The 12301-nt window shown below is 41.5% G+C and overlaps 1 protein-coding gene across 8 annotated transcripts in view; it reads right to left on the bottom strand.

Moving 5' to 3' along the window:
* The window catches only part of phf21aa (PHD finger protein 21Aa), a 385951-nt gene that overhangs the window by 72939 nt on the left and 300711 nt on the right, over positions 1–12301 (bottom strand). For all 8 annotated transcript variants that reach the window (XM_072272213.1, XM_072272218.1, XM_072272216.1 and 5 more), the window contains one exon: positions 9668–9763. In XM_072272213.1, coding sequence (XP_072128314.1) covers positions 9668–9763 — 96 coding nt within the window. The remainder of the gene's footprint in view (positions 1–9667; positions 9764–12301) is intronic.

The following is a 12301-nucleotide window of genomic DNA, read 5'->3' as shown; positions in this document are numbered from 1 at the left end:
TGTAAGAATAGATGGAGAAGTGAATCAGTTTACAAAAATCAAGAGAGGCGTTAGACAAGGGTGTATTTTCTCCCCTGATTTATTTAATGTGTACAGTGAAACAATATTACAAAAAATAAGAGACATCTTGGGAATCAAAGTTGGTGGTGAAAACATCAATAATTTCAGATATGCAGATGACACTGTGTTAATTGCAAGTATGGCGGAAGAACTACAAAACTTAATTGATATAATTGTTGAAGAAAGTGCAAAAATGGGTCTATCTATCAATTGCAAAAAGACAGAATGTATGGTGATATCCAAGAAGAAGGAGAATCCAGTCTGCAGGCTGAGAATACATGGGAAAGACATAAAACAAGTACAGAACTTTTGCTACTTAGGAAGCTGGGTGACATCAGATGGCAGGTGCGACTTGGACATCAAAAGAAGAATAGGGATGGCAAAAGACACCTGCACAAGAATGAAGAGTATACTGACCAATACTAAACTAGGCATGACAATCCACCTCAGAGTATTGAAATGTTACATTTATCCAGTTATGTTATATGGCTCAGAATGTTGGACAATATCATGGATGAAACGAATATCTAACGAGGATGTCATGAACAGAGCAAACACAAAAAGAGAAATAATGTATGAGATCATGAAAGGGCAACGCAACTTCATTGGCCATGTGATTAGGAAAGAGGAGTTAGAATGCATGGTAATTATGGGAAAGATTGAAGGGAAGAAAGCAAGAGGAAGACAAAGACAAATGATGATGGAGACAGCAGCCAGAGAACTGGAAATGAATACCAATGAATTGATCCACTTGACCCGAAACAAGACTGTGTGGGCCATGGCAGTCAAAGCTTAAACCGGGCATGGCACCTGATGATGATGATGATGATGATGATGATTGCTTATTTGAAGAAATAAAGCTACCACTGGTGCAATGTTATCACATATTTTCTAACTCTAGAGATGTATATGTGTGTTGGCGCGTGGCCAAGTGGTTAAGGTGTTCGCCTAGTGATCTGAAGGTCGCTAGTTCAAGCCTTGGTTGAGGCAGTGTATTGTGTCCTTGAGCAAGGCACTTAACCACACATTGCTCTGCGATGACACAGGTGCCAAGCTGTATGGGTCCTAATGCCCTTCCCTTGGACAACATTTGTGGTGTGGAGAGGGGAGACTTGCAGCATGGGCAACTGCTGGTCTTCCATACAACCTTGCCCAGGCCTGCGCACTGGAAACCTTCCAAGGCGCAAATCCACGGTCTCACGAGACTAACAGATGCCTATAAAAAAAGAGATGTATACCTTGCCAAAAATCACTGTGAGCATTATTCCCCTCAGATGGTACTGACCAACCCTACTGGCTCACGGACTACCACATAGTCAGTACCCTCACAGGTGTGTCAGGGAGGGGTAGCATCTCTGGTGGGGGAACATGTCGCGTCCTTTTCAGGGCGGTTAGTCCACCTTTGGTCCCCACCTGGCACTCAGCTCTCACCTGTGGCTCCCCGTAGCTGTTTGCATGCGACAGCGGCCACACCCCGGGCAACGGCTTCAACAAGCCGGCTAAACCAGGTGAGGGTGGTCGACAGGTCTCAAACCCTCGGTGAGATAGGGAGTTGTCTATCCCAGCTTGTGAAGACAGACTCCAGCGGATTGAGCGGACGAGACCTATGGAAGGTCCAACGGTCAAGAAGGCGGTCTCTGCAAGCGTCGTGGAACGTGTAGAGCAGGACAAGACACAGAAGACGTCCCGGTCATCCACTGCGCCTAGTCCCATCTCCAGCCGTCTAGACTCTGTCTTGCCACTGGATCCAGATGGGAATTGGGAAGAGAGAGTGAGGCTGACGCTATGCAACTCTCCCTCACTTAAATCCAAATCACACGCTAGTCTTGACACCATCATAAAGGTGTCGAGGTCCTCATCGACGTCAACGATGGACGAACAACCAACCACACTCACAGGAACAGGCAGCCTCCAGACAGAATTGAATCTCTAATTTAGTGACTAACCCTCAGCAGATGAGACAGAGTAATCCCCAGGGTTACATCTGGCAATATAGGCAGTCCACCCTCTTTCCCTAGTTTAGAAAAACAAATATTTTTTGTTGTTGTTTAGATTTGACGATTACTCTAGTTAATGTTTATAGTTCAGCAGCTGGTCTGTGTATGAGAAGGGGGAAAATCCTTTAAAATAAGGGGGGAGGGATATGTTATGTGTTCATGAATATTTTGATCTTTAAGGGTTGCTGTCAAGCTTCCCTGTGTGTTATGTACTGAATGTAATGTGATAGGGCATTTTGGGTAGATGACTTACATGCAAAATAAACAGCTACACATTTGTTCTTCAACACTCCATCTCTTGTATGTGGCATTCACAGCCACCTGGCTTCCCAGTATCAAAAACAAAATAATTCCCCCTTTGCAACACACACAAAATGCTGGAGGAACTCAGCATGTCAGGCAGATCTACGGAAATGAACAGATAGTCGACATTTCGGACCAAGACCGTTCTTCAGGACTGAACTCCCCCTCAAATTTTTCATGTTATCTGTTCTCCCCAATCTAACATCCACCTGCACCAGAGGCAATTTATAGTAGACAATTAATCTACAAACCATTGGGATGTGGGAAGAAACTGTAGCTGCCTAAGGAAAACTTAGGCACAGGGAAAGCATACTAACTCCACACTGACAGCATGGCATTCAGGATTCAACTTAATGGATAGAGATGTGAGGCAACAGCTCTACAAGATGTACCACAATGCTCTTAAGAATGACAGCATTATTTAATCAATGTTTAAAAAAAAAAAGCCCTTTATATGCAGTCAGCTCCAACTTCCTAACTTTCAAAACACTTCCACCTCATCAAATTCTACCAGTTAGGATCATTACATAATGTATTTACTGTGCCTTGTAAAGGTATTCAGCTCCCAACCCTTTGTTCACATAAATGAGTATTAAACCAGGGATTTTGATCAATTTAACTGAGAATTTTTATTTGTAAATCACATGCTCCTTTTTCTCCCACAGTAGAGCCTGAAAAACAGGGAAAATTGTAAAGTACAAAAAACAAAAAATTCAAAGACTGAAATGTCAGCAGTTCAAAAGTATTCAACTGCTTTGCTCAGTATTTAATTGGACCACCTCTTGCACCTATTACAGCCAGAAGTCTTTTTGGACTTCTAAATTTGCCCATTCCTCCTTGCAAAATTGCTCAAGCTCTGCCAGGTCAGTTGGGGAGTGGCAGTGGACAAAAATCTTGAGATTTTGCCAGAGATGTCCAATCATGTGAAGGGCAGGACTCTGATTGGGCCACTTAAGGACACCAATTTTCTTCATTTGGCTGCTCTGGCAGTGTGCTTCGGTTTGTAGACCTGCTGAAAGATAAACTTTCTCCCTAGTTTAATCTTTCTGGGCAGAGGTAATTAGGTTTTCATCCAAGGTCTCTCTGTATCTAGCAGCACTGTGGGAAGCAAGGGAGAAGATTGCTAAGCCTCTGATAATGATCTTTGCATCATCAATAGGGATGGGACAGGTACAAGAGGACTGAAAGGTTGTAAATGTTGTTCCCTAGGTCAAGAAAGGGAGTAGAGCTAACCCAGGAAATTATAGACCAGTGAGTCTTATTTCAGTGGTGGGTAAGTTGTTGCAGAAGATTCCAAGAGGCAAGATTTATGAGCATTTGGAGAGACATAATTGGATTAGGGATAGTCAGCTTGGTTTTCTCAAGAGCAGATTGTGCCTTACGAACCTAATTGAATTCTTTAAGGAGGTAACAAAACACATTGAGGAAGGTAGAGCAGTGGATATAGTAGATATGGATTTCAGTAAGGCATTTGATAAGGCTCATTCAGAAAGTAATGAGGCATGGGATCCAAGGAGACATTGCTTTGTGGATCTAGAACTGGCTTGCCCACAGAAGGCAAAGGGTGGTTGTGGCTGGTTTGTATTCTGCAGAACATAAGAAATAGGAGCAGGAGTAGGCATCTAGCCCATCAAGCCTGCCCCGCCATTCAATAAGATCATGGCTGATCTGTCTGTAAACTCAGCTCCATCTACCTGCCTTTTCCCCATAACCCTTAATTCCCCTACTATGTAAAAATCTATCTAACTGTATCTTAAATATATTTAGTGAAGAAGTCTCAACTGCTTCCCTGGGCAGACAATTCCACAGATTCACCATTCTCTGGGAAAAACAGTTTCTTCTCATCTCCATCCTAAATTTTCTCCCCTGGATCTTGAGGCAATGTCCCCTAGTTCTAGTCTCAACTACCAATGGAAACAACTTTCCTACTTCTATCTTATCTATCCCTTTCAAAATTTTGTATGTTTCTATAAGATCCACTCTCATTCTTCAGAATTCCAGAGAGTATAATCCCAGGCGACACAATCTCTCCTCATAGGTTAACCCCTTCATCCCTGGAATCAACCTGGTGAATCTCCTCTACACTGCCTCCAAAGCCAGTATATCCTTCCTCAAGTATGGAGACTAGAACCACACACAGTACTCCAGGTGCAGCCTCACCAGTACCCAGTATAGTTGCAGCATGACCTCCCTGCTCTTGAATTCAATCCCTCTAGCAATGAAGGCCAACATTCCGTTTGCCTTCTTAATAACCTGTTGTACCTGCAAGCCAACATTTTGCGATTCATAAACAAGCACTCTTGGCACAACAGCATGCTGCAATCTTTCACCATTTAAATAATAATCTGCTCTTCTATTATTCCTTCCAAAGTGGATGATCTCGCATTTACCAACATTGTAATCAATCTGCCAGACCTTGGCCCACTCACTTAACCTACCTATATCCCTCTGCAGACTCTTCACAACCTCTGTACAATTTGCTTTTCCACTCAGTTTAGTGTCATCAGCAAATTTTGCTACGCTACACTCAGTCCCCTTTTCCAAATCATCAATGTAAATGGTAAACGGCTGCGGCCCCAGCACCGTCCCTGCTGCATCCCACTCACCACTGACTGCCAACCAGAGAAACACCCATTTATACCAACTCTCTGCCTTCTATTGGTTAACTAATCCACTATCCATGCCAATGCACTTCCTCTGACACCATTCATCCGTAACTTATTTATAAATCTCTTGTGCGGCACGTGATCGAACACCTTCTGGAAATCCAAGTATATGACATCCACCTGTTCCCCTCTATCCACTGCACTTATTATGTCCTCAAAGAACTCCAGTAAGTTTGTCAAACAGAACCTGCCCTTTCTGAATCTATGCTGTGTCTGTCTAATGGAACCACTTCTTTCTAAATGTTTCGCTATTTCTTCCTTAATGACAGCTTCAAGCATTTTCCCAACTACGGATGTTAAGCTAACTGGCCTATAGTTGCCTGCCTTTTGCCTACATCCTTTTTTAAAAAGTGGCGTGACATTTGCTGTTTTCCAATCTGCCAGGACCTTCCGAGAGTCTAGAGAACTATGGTAAATGATTACCAACATGTTTACTATAACCTCCACAAATTCCCTGGGATGCATCCCATCTGGACCAGGGGACTCATCTACTTTTAGGCCCTCTAGTTTGCTCATCACTATATCTTTAGTGACAGTGATTTTATCGAGGTCTTCACCTCCCATTTTGTCCATAACATCATTCTTTGGCATATTAGACATGTCCTTCACTGTGAAGACCGACACAAAATAGTTGTTCAATGCCTCAGTCATTTCCTTATCACCCAATATCAATTTCCCCTTCTCATCTTCCAAGGGACCTACATTGACTTTAGCCGCCCTCTTCCGCTTTATATATTTATAAAAACTCTTGCTATCTGTTTTCATATTTTGTGTTAATTTACTTTCATACTCTATCTTTCCTTATTTCTTGTTTAATTGCTCTTTGTTGCTTTTTAAAGTTTTCCCAATCCTCCAGTCTCCCACTACTCTTTGCAACTTTGTACACGAGCTTTTAATTTGATACTATCTTTTATTTCCTTAGTTATCCAAGGCTGGCTCTCCCCACACTTACTGTCCTTACTTTTGACTGGAATGTACTTTTGTTGAGCACTGTGAAAAATCTCTTTGAAAGTATTCCACTGTTCCTCAACTGTCCTACCAAATAGCCTGTGCTCCCAATCCACATTAGCCAACTCCTCCCTCATCTTGTTGTAGTCTCCCTTGTTCAAGCATAATACACTAGTTTTAGATCTAACTATTTCATCCTCCATCTGTATGTGAAATTCAATCATACTATGATCACTCTTTCCAAGAGGATCCCTGACTACAAGATCGTTAAATCTTACCTGTCTCATTGCACAGGACTAGCTCTAAGATAGAGCTATGTTCTATACTAGACAGGTATATGGAGGAATTTAAGGTGGGGGGTTATATGGGTGGCAGGGTTTGAGGGTCGGCACAACAATATGGGCTGAAGGGCCTGTACTGCGGTGTACTATTCTATTCCATAGCATTTTCCCTTGTAGGTTCACTAATATGCTGCTCAAAAAGCCATCACGGATGCATTCTTTGAGGTTCTCCTCAAGACTTCCTTGACCAACCTGATTCACCCAATCTATGTGGAAGTTAAAATCCCCCATGACAACTGCCATTCCGTTCTTACAAGCCTCAGTTATTTCTTGGTTAATCGCCTCTGCCACTGCAATATGTTTATTGGGTGGCCTATAGACAACTCCCACCAGTGATTTTTTTCCCCTTTACTATTCTTAATCTCTACCCAGATGGACTCAACATCCTGCTCCATAGATCTTGTATCGTTTCTCACAATCGCCCTGATCTCATCCTTAATTAAGAGCGTCACCCCACCTCCTTTGCCTTCCTGCCTATCCTTCCGTATTACCTGATACCTTTGGACATTTTATTCCCAGTCATCTCCACCTTGCAACCAGGTTTCTGTAATGGCTACTAAATCATATTCCTTGGTACTGATCTGTTCTTTGACCCCTCCTCTTTGTAACTTTCATAAATGACCTGGATGAGGAAGTAGAAAGATGGGTTAGTAAGTTTGCTGATGATACAAAAGTTGGGGGTGTTGTGGATAATCTGGAGGGTTGTCAGATGTTACGGAGGGATATCAATAGGATGCAGAACTGGGCTGAGAAGTGGCAGATGGAGTTCAACTCAGGTAGGTGTGAAGTGGTTCATTTCAGTACATCCAATTTGAAGAATATATTAATGGTAAGACTCTTGGCAGTGTGAAGGATCAGCGAGATCTTGGGATCCATGTCCATAGGACAGTCAAAGCTGCCTTGCAGATTGACAGTGTTGTTAATAAGGCATATAGCACGATGGCCTTCATCAATGTAGGATTGAGTTTAAGGGCCTTAAGATAACGTTAAAGCTATATAAGCTTTAGTTAGACCTCACTTGCAGTATTGTGTATAGTTCTGATCACTTCATTACAGGAAGGATGTGGATAATATAGAGTATGCAAAGGAGATTTACAAGGATGTGGCCTGGATTGGATAGCATGAGTGAATTTGGCCCTCTGTCCTTGGAGCGACAGAGGATGAGAGATGACCTGATGGAGGTGTATAAGATGATGAGAGGCATTCATCCTGTGGATAGCCAGAGGCTTTTTCCCAGGGCTGAAATGGCTAACATGAGGGGGCATAGTTTTAAGGTGCTTGGAAGCAGGTACAAGGGGGATATCAGAAATAGGTTTTTCACATGGTGGGTGCGTGGAATGCACTGCCAGCGACAGTAGTAGAGGTGGATACAATAGCGTCTTTTAAGAGACTCTTAGATAGGTACATGAAGCTTAGAAAAATAGAGGCTATGCAGTAGGGAAATTCTAGGCAGTTTCTAGAGTAAGTTGCACGGTCGGCACAACATTGGGTCTGTAATGTGCTGTAGATTTCTATGATTCATTCATCTTCCCATCAATCCTGACCAGATTTTCAGCCCCTGCTGCTGAAAAGCATCCCCATAGCATGATGCTACCTCCACCATACTTTAACAGTAGGGATGGTGTTACCTGGCTGAAGTGCAGTATTAGATTTACGCCACATGTACCACTTAGTGTTGAGGTCAAATTGTTTCCCTTTAGTCTCAACAAACCACAAGATCTTCCACATCTTTACAGCATCTTCTAAGAGATGCTTTGCAAAATCTTGATGGGCAAGGATAGGCAACACACAACATGCTGGAAGAACTCAGCAGGCCAGGGAGCATCTATGGAAAGAGTGCAGCTGATGTTTTGGGCCAAGACCCTTCAGTAGGACTGGAGAAAAGAAAAAGACGAGGAGCATATTCAAAAGGCAGGGGTAAAGGAGAGAGAAACACAAGGTGATAGGTGAAACTGGGAGGGGGAGGAATGAAGTAATGAGCTGAGAAGTTGATTGGTGAAGGAGATACAGGCTGGAGAAAGGGGGAAGTTATTAAGAGAAGACAGAAGGCCACGGAAGAAAAAAAAGGGGGAGGAGCACCAGAGGGACGCGGAGATAAGGTGAGAAGGGGAATGGTGAGGGGGTGGTGGGGGAAGAGAATTACTGGAAGTTTGAGAAATTGATGTTCATGCCATCAGGATGGAGGCTACCAGAAAGAATACAAGGTGTTGTTCCTCCAGTCTGAGTGTAGCCTCAGTATGACAGTAGAGGAGGATATGACAAGCGCTTTTTTTTTTAAAGCCAGGCATCTTCCTTATACAAAGAGAGCATCAAAAGTGTGCAGAGAGTGGCAAGGCCTTAGAGACTGTGGAGCCAAAAACTTCATCTCCAGTTGCAGCTATTGACTTCTGCAGTCCACTCAGAGACAGTTGATGTCATAGTAGCCTCTCTTACAAGTGCCATTCTTCTCCAGTGACTAAATTTAGAAGGCAGACTGGCTATGTTTTCATATTTTTCCACTTTTTTCATGATGGACTACACTGAGCTCTGAGGAATGTTCAATGCCTTTGAGGTTGTCTTGCACCCTTCCAGAGATTTGGGCTTCTCTATTATCATTTCCCTGATTCATCTTGAATGCTCTTTTGTCTTTATTTTGGTTTGACCTGTTGAAAATCTATCATACCGTTGGACCTTAGAGAGAGAGGAGATATTTATTCTTATGAATTCATTGAAAACAGGTGATCCTCCAATTTTCTGCATCGACACATTGGGTGAGTTGCAAAGGGATGAAATACTTCTTCAGCTTACAATTTTGGTTTTTAATTATTAGTAAATTGTTGACAGATTTTGGATTTTTTCTTTTGATTTGACATGACGCTCAATGTTTTGTAGATTCCTCAAAAATTCTTCTTCAATATATTTTAAATTTAGAAAATGAGATAGTAAAATGTGAAAATAGTTGTGGGGGCTGAATACTCTTTTCAAGGCATTGTATGTGATCAGACCACATTATCACTTAATGCCTGAGACGTGTCACACACTGAACTACACTGTACAATGGACAGACTGTCATTTGAGCAACTATTAAATAGTTCTTGTGACCTTACCAATTATTGTAAGGTTTATCTCTTAAAATGTATTTCTGATTTCCCTGCCAAACTTAATACTATATCTATGTCCACCTCCCTTGTTAAGTAACACAAACTAACAATAGAACCTCTACACTGGATTTGCAAATTCTATACTACACAATAGTAAACAATTTTTAAGTATACCAAAAGGAATTAGTTAAACACACTAATTTTGATGTTGATATTTAAATGTAAGCACTAGCGGCTGGTATTAGGTTCCATCAAGCATTACATTACAATACCTCTGGGTTCTCCTCTTTCTTGGGTTTAGGTGGAACTGGAGAAGTAGGACTAGCATCAGTCTGCTTTTCTTCCCATTCAACCTGAAGTTTAATGGTCTACCATGACAGAAAAAAAAAGAGTAAACAGCTGATTAATTAATAGGCCTATCACATAAATTCCAAAAATCTTGACATTAAAAATGGACTTACTGTTAAGCACTAGCTTGGGCTAAATGAATCTGAATTAATATACAGTAAATCAATAAGCTAAAATAAAAGCTTCAAGAGACGTACCATAATGAAACATAAAAACATCCCTTGTACTACCCACCATTATTGCTTCCTAAAACATTAAAGTAGATAACAATTCTGGACTCTCATATTGTCTCTGGTATCAGACACTTAGGTTTGTTTTAATAAACAATAAATCTCAGGAAGATTGAATGATTATTCAGACAATTCCAATGGAAATGTTGAATTCTTATTTCATATGTTATAGTTACAAGGCTTATTTTCACAAAATTTTAAACTGTAGAGAATATTAGCAATTACTACGAAACCCGGTATAACACACCTATTTATATAAAAATGAAAAAGGTGTTCCAAAATTAGGTAAATGTTAGTTTCATCTCTAGGAAGAGGGACAGTCAACGTTTCAGGCCGAGACCCTTCGTCAGGACTAACTGAAGGAAGTTACTAACTCTTTCTTCAGTTAGTCCTGACGAAAGATCTTGGCCTGAAACGTCGACGGTACCTCTTCCTAGAGATGCTGCCTGGCCTGCTGCGTTCACCAGCAACTCTGATGTGTTTTGCTTGAATTTCCAGCATCTGCAGAATTCCTGTTGTTTGTGTAAATATTAGTTTCATGTTTTAACATAGTCAATTTGTGAAATGGGTGTTAACATTATGCCCTGACATCAGCATTACAAACATCAAGATTATCCTGTACCCCAACAAATTGGAAATTTAACATTGATAAGAAGTTGCAGCAGGATCAGAACCACAGCATCAGAAGAGATAGTGGAGAGGTTGTGGAGACAGATGTTAAGAGCTCAGACAATGTCAGGTATCAAAAAGTTGAGCATGATGTGACTAATGTCCTCAGCTGTATATATTTCATTGTAAGAAGCATCATAAGAAAGGCTGATGAGCTCAGGGCTTGGAACAACACCTGGAATTATGATATTGTAGCAATTAGTAAGACATTGTTGCAGGAGGAGCAGGACAGGCAGCTCAATATTCCGGGGTTCTATTGTTTTAGATGCGACAGAGCGGGAAGGAGTAAAGGAGGAGGGGTGGTGTTACTGGTCAAGGAAAATGTCACAGTAGTGCTCAATCAGTATAGACTGGAGAACTCGTCCACTGAGGCATTACGGGCAGAACTGAGTAATAAGAAAGGTATCACCCAACTGTCCGAGGGATTTAGAGGAACAGAATGAGTTTGTCAAATGTGTTCAGCAAAGTTTTCTTAAACAGTACATAAAAGTCTCAATGAAAGAATGTGCAATACTTGATTTCTTTTTAGGGAATGAGACAGGGCAGGTTACAGAAGTTTGGGTAAGAGAACACTTTGTATTTAGTGATGTCAATGCCATTAGTTTCAAAGTAAATATGCAAAAAGATAAGTCTGGTCCACGGGTTGAGATTCTAAATTGGAGAAAGCCCAATTTTGATGGTATCAGAAAGGATCTGGCAAGTGTAGATTGGGACAGGCTGTTTTCTGGCAACAGTGTATTTGGTAAGAGGGAAGCCTTCAACACTGAAATTTTGGGAGTACGAAGTTTCTATGTTCCTGACAGAATAAAAGACAGGGATAACAGGTGTAACGGACCTTGGTTTTCGAGAGATATTGAGGCCTGGTTAAGAAATAAAAGAAGGTGCATTGCAGGTATAGGCAGGTAGGAATGAAGGTGTCTTATGGAATATAAAAAATGCAAGAGAACAATTAAAGAAATCAGGAGGGCTAAAAGAAGACATGAGGTTGCCTTAGCAGACAAGAATAAAAGGATTGCAGGGGACAAAATTTGCCATCTGGCAAATCAGAATGGTAATTCATGCGTTGAGCCAAGAAATGGGGGAGATATTAAACGCATTTTTTGCATCTGTAATTTTTCCAAGGGGTGGAAAGAGAGGCTATAGAAATAAGGCAAAATGGCATCAGCTCCATGGATTCTATACAGATAACAGAGAAAGAGTTAGCTCCATGGATTCTATACAGATAACAGAGAAGGCGGTGTTTGCTGTGGATAAATACCTAGGGCCTGACAAGGTGTTCCCTCAGACTCTGCGGGTGACAAGTGCAGAAATTGCTGGGATCCTAGCAGAGATATTTAAATCATCCTTAGCGATAGGTGAGGTGTTGGGAGATTGGAGGATAGCCAATGTTGTTCCACTGTTTAAGAAAGGCTCTAAAAATAAACCAGGAAATTATAGGCCAGTGAACCTGACACCAGTAGTGGGAAAGTTACTGAAAGGTTTTCTAAGGGATCGGATAGATGAGTATTTTGATAAACGTACTGATTAAGGATAGTCAGCATTGCTTTGTGTGTAGCAAGTCAAGTCTAACCAATCAAAGACGTTACCAGGAAGTTAACAAGAAAGTTGATAAAGGCAAGGCAGTGGATGTTGTCCACACAGACAAGGTCCCACATGGGA

This window comes from Mobula birostris, chromosome 11 (assembly GCF_030028105.1).
Source record: "Mobula birostris isolate sMobBir1 chromosome 11, sMobBir1.hap1, whole genome shotgun sequence".
NCBI lineage: Eukaryota > Metazoa > Chordata > Chondrichthyes > Myliobatiformes > Myliobatidae > Mobula > Mobula birostris.
This window is presented reverse-complemented; position numbering and strand designations above follow the sequence as displayed.